Source organism: Portunus trituberculatus, chromosome 2 (genome assembly GCF_017591435.1).
Source record: "Portunus trituberculatus isolate SZX2019 chromosome 2, ASM1759143v1, whole genome shotgun sequence".
Lineage (NCBI taxonomy): Eukaryota > Metazoa > Arthropoda > Malacostraca > Decapoda > Portunidae > Portunus > Portunus trituberculatus.
Genome location: NC_059256.1, coordinates 4181495 through 4190718, shown reverse-complemented (window position 1 = coordinate 4190718; position 9224 = coordinate 4181495). Strand labels below are relative to the sequence as shown.

Here is a 9224-nt window from a genome sequence, read left to right as displayed (position 1 = left end):
ACCTTTGGCTCCTTAAACACATCATCATCCTCCTCCATCTCCAGGTCCTCCTCCTCCTCATCACTGCCTGAGGAGTCATAGTCAATCCCTTCCAACTCCGTCGGCAGGCTGGGCTGGAGACAGTGGAGAAAAAGATTACGTCACATAGAAATAATAATAATAATAATTCTCAGAGACACAGTGGAAGTTACGTCACATAAAATAATAATAATAATAATAATAATAATAATAATAATAATAATAATAATAATAATAATAATAATTATCAGGGACGCAGTGAGAAAAACATTAAATCACAAAATAAATAAATAAATATAATAAAAAAAATTAATAATAATAATTTTTACATCCCCTTTAAAACACCAAAGATATTCCAGTCCACTATCTCAGCAGAGGGAAGTTTAGAGATATATAAAACAACAACTCACACTTTCACACATGAAAAAACACCACAAACTTCCCCAAAACACTCAAAATATTATCACAACACCTCAGAAACACAAAATCTTACAATTCACTTACAGAAAACAACAATTCACACTCTCACACATGAAAAACACCCAGAAATGCCCAAAAACTGCCTCAAACACCCAAAAACACCCCAAAAACTGCCTTAAACATCCAAAACTGCCTCAAACACCCAGAAACACCCCAAAACTGCCTTAAACACCCAAAACTGCTTCAAACACCCAGAAACACCCCAAAACTGCCTCAAACACCCAGAAACACCCAAAAACTGCCTCAAACATCCAAAAACACCCAAAAACTGCCTCAGACACCCATAAACACCCAAAAACTGCCTCAAACACCCAGAAACAATGCCCCCAAAACTGCCTCAAACACCCATAAATTTCCCCAAACACACTCAAAATTCACTCGTTTCTCTCAAAAACACCCAAAAAAACACACAAAACATCATAATTCACTCTTACAGGCTAGGCTAGAGGACACACACTGCAAGATCACCCTCAAACACCTCCAAAACACCCTCAAACACCCCTCCCCCACAACATCTCCAAACACTGACCTTCTTCATGAGCAGTGACACAATGGACATCTCTGGGGGAAGAAACTGCTCCCGGTACGCTGTCTTGCCTTCACCCTCAGCAGCAGCACCTCTCGGATCCTGGAAGCCCAATTGACCCAGGAGCTTCATGTTAATCTTCATCCGAGTCTTCGATATCGTGGACAGAAGCTTTTCCCCACCCACTGCTGCCACTGCTGCCGCCGCTGCTGTGCCCTCCTTCTCCAGTGAGCTCTGTGTCTGTTAGAGTAGGATAGGGTTGATACAACTCTCTAAATCAGGCTAAAATACGTCAAAACACACTAAACGTACATTTAGGAATTAGTTTTGGTTTCGTTGGGTTAAGTTCGGTTAGGTTAAGTGATTTTTTTATGCCAAGGACAAAATAGATTTTAAAATGCCACTCTTTAAATGCTAGTTCCCTCAAGATTGGTGAAGAGTTAGTCAAAATTCCAGGACAAATATGTTGACACCTCCCTCTTAAACGCAGTGAAGTGGTAGGAAGATGGAAACACAGAAGCAGGCAGGAGTTCCAGAGTTTACCAGTGAAAGGTGTGAATGATTGAGAGTACTGGTTAACTCTTGCATTAGAGAGGTGGACAGAGTAGTGGTGAATGATTGAGAGTACTGGTTAACTCTTGTATTAGAGAGGTGGACAGAGTAGTGGTGAATGATTGAGAGTACTGGTTAACTCTTGCACTGGGGAGGTGGACAGAGTAGTGGTGAATGGTTGAGAGTACTGGTTAACTCTTGTATTAGAGAGGTGGACAGAATAGTGGTGAGAGGAAGAAGAAAGCCTTGTGCAGTGAGGGTGGGGGAGGTGGGAGGAGGGGAGGCATGCAGTTAACAAGATCAGTAGAACAGTTAGCATGAAAATAGTGATAAAAGATAGAAAGAGATGCAACATTTCGGCGGTGGGAAAGTTAAATTAGATTCAGTTTGGTGGGGTTAGGTTAGGTGAAGTTAGGTTAGGTTAGGCAACAGGTTACACACACACACATAGAATTTGAACTTGAAGGGAAGACATATGAGGAGAGACACACACACACACACACACACATAGAATTTGAACTTGAAGGGAAGACATATGAGGAGAGACTAAAGGCTATGGATCTACCAACCCTGGAACAGAGAAGGGAGAGAGAGAGAGGGGATCTGATACAAGTAAAGCCCAGGACCTGGAAAACTACAACTAGCTAAACACACACACACACTGCTATTCAATTCTGCAAGGCAATCCAACAATAAACTAGAGGCAAAAGTTGATGGCTTCTGGGAATATCTGACTGAAATCACTTTTGAAATTAGTAGGAGCAAAATGCGCATCTGCAGGGCAAGACAATGGCAGCAGGCATGTTGTGTTCAGTGTCAGTACAGATGCAGACGTGAAGGGAAAAGGTGCTGTGACTATCCACTTACCGGCAGCACACTGGCAGTGATAACCTTGAGCTGCTTTTTGACGCCTCCTCCGAAGAGTGTAGCCCAGTCTCTGTCACTGATAGGCCGCGCCACCAGCCTGTACAGCACATAGGCATCGCTAGCAGCCAGGCCGTGCACCAGCAGACTCAGGTACACAGCCACGAATGCCTCACACAGCAGAAGACTCAATTTTGGGGTATCTTCATCTCGTTCTCTTGCCAGGAGAGCCAGCAGGGAGGTGACGCCTGTGTGTGGTGAAAAATGCAGGGTTTGTTGAAGAAATTTGTGTGTTTTAGGGTAAGAGGGAGTGTTTTTGTGTTTTTTGTGTGTTTTGAGACATTTTTCTTAAGGGATAATAAGTTTGTGACGAGAAATGCAAGGTGAGTTGATAAAAATAAGTGTTTTTAGGATAAGAATATCTATTTCAGGGTTTTTGTGGTAAGAATCTTTTGAGAGTGTTTTTGGGGTCTCTCTCTCTCTCTCTCTCTCTCTCTCTCTCTCTCTCTCTCTCTCTCTAAGATGTTTTTAGGGAGTTTGGGTGTGTTAGACTGTAAATTTGGGATGTTATTGAGTGCTTATGGCATTTTGAGGGATATTTTGGGAGTTCTCTCTCTCTCTCTCTCTCTCTCTCTCTCTCTCACCGGGCCACTTGGCAGGGGGGGTGCAGACGGCCAGGGTCTCCTCCTCGCCAGGTGCCACGCTCCGAGTCTCCCGCCCCACCAGGTGACTCTCTCGGTGGGCCACGCTCAGGTGCTGGATATCCACTCCTAGTGCTGCCACTCTGAAGGGGACACAGATACAGATCCTCTCTCTCTCTCTCTCTCTCTCTCTCTCTCTCTCTCTCTCTCTCTCTCTTCTCAACCTTCCTCCTCCATCTTTCTATCTATCTACTCACATTCTCTCTCTCTCTCTCTCTCTCTCTCTCTCTCTCTCTCTCTCTCTCTCTCTCTCTCTCTCTCTCTCTCTCTCCCTCTCTCTCTCTCTCTCTCCCTCTCTCTCTCTCTCTCTCCCTCTCTCTCTCCCTCTCCTGACCTGTGCTGCGTCTTGACAGTGAAGGTCTCGGAGTCACAGAGGGACTGGTAGATACAGGCTGACAGTGCTGCGGCAAGGTTCCTCAGCACCGCAGCCTCACACAGAACACCAGCACTCGGCCGTTCCAACCCCTGCATGTCCACCAGGGTCTGCAGCAAGTCGTGTGTGCCGGCCTGTGTGTGTGTGTGTGTGTGAGAGAGAGAAATCAGGTTAGGTTAGGTTAGGTTGGGTTAGGTTGGGTTGGGTTGGGTTGGGTTGGGTTGGGTTGGGTTGGGTTAGGTTAGGTTAGGTTAGGTTGAAAAAAACTGAGCTACAAATAATTTACCCCCAAACATCTTCAGTATACTAAAAACACACCCAAAACACCCTAAACACATCCCTAAAACACCCCAAATTATACTTAAAACACCCCAAAACACATCACAAATATCTTTCAACACCCTGAAATACACCCCAAAACACCCCAATTTACTTCAACACCCTAAAATACACCTAAACACCCCAAAAACACCCCAGTTTATACTTAAACACCCAAAAACACCCAAAAACACCCAAAAATACCCCAAAAACACCCCAAAACACCCAAACACCCAAAAAACACCCCAAACACCCCAAAAACACCCAAAACACCCAAAAACACCCAAAACACACCTGCAGATGCCTAACAGGATCAGAAACAACAGTTTTATTGGAGGCGATGGAAGCTGAGAGGAGAGGCAGAGTTGTGGGGAAGGGCAGTGGTGAGAGGAGCTGCTGTTTGCTGCTCTCTGTTGTAGTTCTTGTAGCAGTAGTATGAGCTCCATCCTCACACTGGCCAGCCCTCCTCCACTTGAACCATGCAGGGAACAGTAGCTCAATAGTGTGCGGAGGAGCTGCTGGTTGGCTGAAAGAGAAGTGTTGATTGTAGTAGTAGTAGTGGTAGTAGTAGTAGCAGTAGTGTGTGGAGGAGCTGGTTGGCTGAAGTGTTGACAGTAGTAGTAGTAGTGGTGGCTTCGAGTGGAATCCCGCCACACACCGCTTCGAAACTGCCATTTGTGGAGTGGTTTAAAGTTAGCTACATGTCACCAGGATACCAAGGTTCCAGGTGGCTACACTGAAGATGAGCTGGGTGGTGAAATGGGCCCTAATATGCCCACCACTGTAAATATAATTGCCTGCACCACTATTGGTTGGAAGCTTAATCCCTTCTATACTGGGACACATTTCTACCTTGAGATTTGTATACCATTGCACCATTTTATTGACATTAGGAAGGGTCTATGGAGGGCAGAGGATTAATGGCCACAGTCTTCACTATTCTAATGGAGTTTTGTATACCATTAGACCATTTTATTGACATTAGGAAGGCTCTATGGAGGGCAGAGGATTAATGGCCACAGTCTTCATTATTCTAATGGAGTTTTGTGTACCATTAGACCATTTTATTGACATTAGGAAGGAGTTATGAAGGTCAGAAGATTAATGGCCACAGTCCTCACAATTTTAATCCTCCACATGAGTTTCTGAAGCTGTATAAAATCACCAAATAGTCACCAGAATGAATATGGAAACACGTCATGCTACTGAAGGGGTTAACAGCATTTCCCCACACACACTCTTCAAGTAGGCATACACAAGCTATAGGCCTAAACATAAAACTAGGTAAACACTCACCAAGTAACCACCGCTTCCTCCTAGCTGCTCTCTCCATCTTCTCCTCAAACTCAATTTTCTCTTGCTGTAGAATTTCATGAAGGGTGGAAGGCTCGGCAGGTCCTGGGGTGGATGGGGCCAGAGGGGTGTGTTCTGAGGCCCCAACACCCCCCACCACACCTCCAGCAGCCCCTTCCTCCCCCGGCAAGGGCTCCAGGGCATCTCTATCACTGAATGCTGTAGGGGAAATGTAGGTTAGGTTTGGTTAGGGTGTTTTAGGGTGTTGTTAAGAGTGTTTTAGGGAGTTTTGAAGTGTTTTACAGTGTTTTGGGGTGTTTTAAGGATGTTTTGGGGTGTTTTTAGGGTGTTTTGGGGTGTTTTAGGATGCTTTAGGGATGTTTTAAGGTGTTTTAAGATGTTTAAGGGTGTTTCAGGGTGTTGGGGGTGTTTTTAAGGTGTTTTAAGGTGTTTTGGGGTGTTTCAGAGTGTTTTAGGATGTTCTAGGATGTTTAAGGGTGTTTCAGGGTGTTTTAGAATGTTTTTAGTGTGTTTCAGGGTGTTTTAGGGTGTTTCAGGGTGTTTTATGGTGTTTCAGGGTGTTTTGGGGTCTTTCAAGGGTGTTTTGATTAGATGTCATGGGTGGTGGAAGAGCAAATAGGGTGATAGGGTGATAGGGTGATAAGATTAAGGTTAAACTGTCAAGGTAAAGAAGGAAATAGGGTGAAAGAGATCATTTAAGGTGATTGAGAAGGTGGAAAGAAATCAGGGTGTGATAGGGTGAGAAAATTAGGGTGAAACTGCCAGGATAGAGGAGAAAAATAGGGTGAAATATAATGAGAGACAAATTTAGGGTGAATCTGAGAGTTGAAAAGGAAGAAATAGAGTGAAACAGGAGGAGGAGGAGGAGGAGGAGGAGGAGGAGGAGGAGGAGGAGGAGGAGGAGGAGACAAGGAAGGAGAAGAGGAAGGAGGAGGAGGAGGAGGAGGAGGAAGAGAAAGAGGAGGAGGAGGAGGAGGAGGAGGAGGAGGAGGAGGAGGAGGAGGAGGAGGAGGAGGAAGACAAGGCAGAGAAGAAAGAAGAGAAGGAGAAGAAGAAGAAGAAGAGAAAGAAGAAGGAAGAAGAAGAAGGAGGAGGAAGAAGAAGAAGAGAAGAAGAAGAAGAAGAAGAAGAAGAAGAAGAAGGAGGAGGAGGAGGAGGAGGAGGAGGAGGAGGAGGAGGAGAGAAGAGGAGGAGGAGGAGAAGAAGAAGAAGAAGAAGAAAAGACAGAAGAAGAAGAAGAAGTAAAGGAGGTGAGACAAACAAGAAGAAGAAGAAGAAGAAGAAGAAGAAGAAGAAGAAGAAGAAGAAGAAGAAGAAGAAGAAGAAGATGATGATGATGATGATGATGAAGTATTAGGGTGAAGTATTAGGGTGAATAACATTAGTGAGTCATACAGCCAAACTCACATTCATAGTTAGAATAAAGCATGGGTGTGTTTGGGTGTGTTTTGGGTGTTTTGGGTGTTTTGGGTGTGTTTTGAGTGTGTTTTGGGTGTTTGGGTGTGTTTTGGTGTGTTTTGGATGTTTTGGGTGTGTTTGGGTGTTTTGGGTGTTTAGGTGTGTTTTGGGTGTGTTTTGGGTGTATTTGAGTGTTTTGGTGGTGTGTTTGGTGTGTTTTGTGTGTTTTGGGTGTTTGGGGTGTGTTTTAGTGTGTTTTGGGTGTGTTTTGGTGTTTTTGGTGAGTTTTGGGTGTTTTTGGGTGATTTTGGGTGTGTTTGGGTGTGTTTTTGGTGTGTTTGGGTGTGTTTTGGTGTGTTTTGGGTGTTTTTGGTGTGTTTTGGTGTGTTTTGATGTGTTTTGGGTGTGTTTAAGTGTGTCTGGGTGTGTTTGGGTGTATTTGGGATATGTTTGGGTGTGTTTGGGTGTGTTTTGGGTGTGTTTTGGGTGTGTTTTGGGTGTTCAGGTGTGTCTGGGTGCATTTTGGGTGTGTTTTTAGTGCTTTTTAGAGAGAGAGAGAGAGAGAGAGAGAGAGAGAGAGAGAGAGATGCCCAAACCAAAACAAACAAGAAGCAGGAGAACACATGCCAAAAATATAAATAAATAAATAAATAAATAAATAAATAAATAAATGAGATGGAAAATAAAAATAGGGAAAAAATATGAAAAAAAATATTAAAAAGAAATAATAAAATAATAATAATAATAATTAATAATAAAGGCATTAAATAAAAGCGGATTAATTGAGTCTGCCGCCCACCACAACCACCACCACCACCACCACCACCACCACCGCCACCCCTACTCACCCCAACACATCTCTCCCACGGGCATCATGTTGCAGTAGAAGTAGTGCGCTGCTGTGGTGAGAGGTGGTGAGAGGCACGCACACACACACACACACACACACACACACACACACACACACACACACACACGACCAAGGCAGCACACATTTCTACAGGGACTTTCACCCTTAGAGCAGTGCAGGGTGAGATGTAAACAGTGCTATGTGAAATCTAGGAACAGCTGGTTTGTTCATCTTTTCTATATGTGACTCTATATATATTTTGTACATGTGCTACTACTACTACTACTACTACTACTACTATCTAAAGTACTGTACATATCAACACTTTACAACAAAATAAAAATGCATAATATTACAAGATGCAAACACACACACACACACACACACACACACACACACACACACACACACACACACACACACACACACCTTTCAGCCTTTTCTCAATCTTTTCCATGCTCTCTATACCAAAAAATAAAGGAAAAAACAAACGATATAGATAGATAAAAAAAATAAGAGATAAATAGAGAGAGAGAACGATATATTACACACACACACACACACACACACACACACACACACACACACACACATATTGAGGAGAGACTAAAGGCTATGGATCTACCAACCCTGGAACAGAGAAGAGAGAGAGAGAGAAGGGATCTGATACAAGTTTATAAATTGATCAACGGAATGGATCAAGTGGATAATGAGAAACTGATCCTGAGAGAAGAATATGACACTAGAAGCACAAGATCGCATAATAAGAAGCTGAGGAAGGGAAGATGTCTGAGAGATGTTAAAAAATAGAGTTTCCCACAAAGATGTGTTGAGACGTGGAACAGTTTGAGTGAGGAAGTGGTGTCACCAACGAGTGTGCAGAGCTTGAAAGAAAAATTGGAGAAGTGTAGATACGGAGACGGGGCCACACCAGCGTAAACCCCAGGCCATGGAAAACTACACACACACACACACACACACACACACACACACACACACACACAGACACACGTACACACCTCCTGGCTGGTTCTGTGAGCTGCTGCAATAGTCACACACTTCCTTCAAGGCCTCCACCTCTCGCTCCAGCCAGACATACAGCTGGTACCGCAGCTGCCCACCATCCACCTCACAGCCGGTAGCCAATGTTGCAAGCTCCTCCATCATCATCTTCAGGCACGAGATGAACTTCAGCTGCTGTGCCATGATGTCCAGCTGCTTGGGGCCTGGTGGGTGATGTCAGCTTACATTAGGTTAGGTTAGGTTAGGTTAGGTATGTTAGGTTATAGTTTGTGTGTGTGTGTGTGTGTGTGTGTGTGTGTGTGTGTGTTTAGAAGGTTAAAATTTTGATGCATGTTCTTTTTCTTCTTTTTCATAATCAATGCTTCAGTTTGTGCGTATTTTGACACACACACACACACACACACACATACCAACTTCCTCTTCTTCTTGTGCCACTGTCTCTTCCTTCTCCTCCTCCTCCTCCTCCTCCTCCTCCGCTCCGAGAGAGAAGTCGAGATCCAGCTCCTCATCTTTCCTCTGGCCAAATGTAGAGGAAGGAGCACCCCAGTCGAAGGAGAGCCCTGAGAGAGAGAGAGAGAGAGAGAGAGAGAGAGAGAGAGAGAGTTTTTATTTATACCAAATTTCTTTCATTCTATCATTTTTATTGTGTATCTAAATATTTCTTCACTTTGCTAATTATTATTATTATTATTATTATTATTATTATTATTATTATTATTATTATTATTACTATTCTTACAATCCTTAAATTTTCACCTTTTAAATATCGATGCATTATTCTAAACAGTTTCTCACACACACACCCAG

The 9224-nt window shown here is 43.6% G+C and overlaps 1 protein-coding gene across 1 annotated transcript in view; it reads right to left on the bottom strand.

Annotated features, from left to right (window-relative positions):
• LOC123503058 (dmX-like protein 2) overlaps positions 1-9224 on the bottom strand; it is a 62962-nt gene that overhangs the window by 17123 nt on the left and 36615 nt on the right. Inside the window, 11 exon segments of the mRNA XM_045252465.1 lie at positions 3-113; positions 1028-1264; positions 2444-2688; positions 3085-3224; positions 3476-3648; positions 4127-4242; positions 4245-4358; positions 5129-5344; positions 7393-7443; positions 8414-8620; positions 8828-8977. Of these exon segments, the coding sequence (XP_045108400.1) occupies positions 3-113; positions 1028-1264; positions 2444-2688; positions 3085-3224; positions 3476-3648; positions 4127-4242; positions 4245-4358; positions 5129-5344; positions 7393-7443; positions 8414-8620; positions 8828-8977 (1760 nt within the window).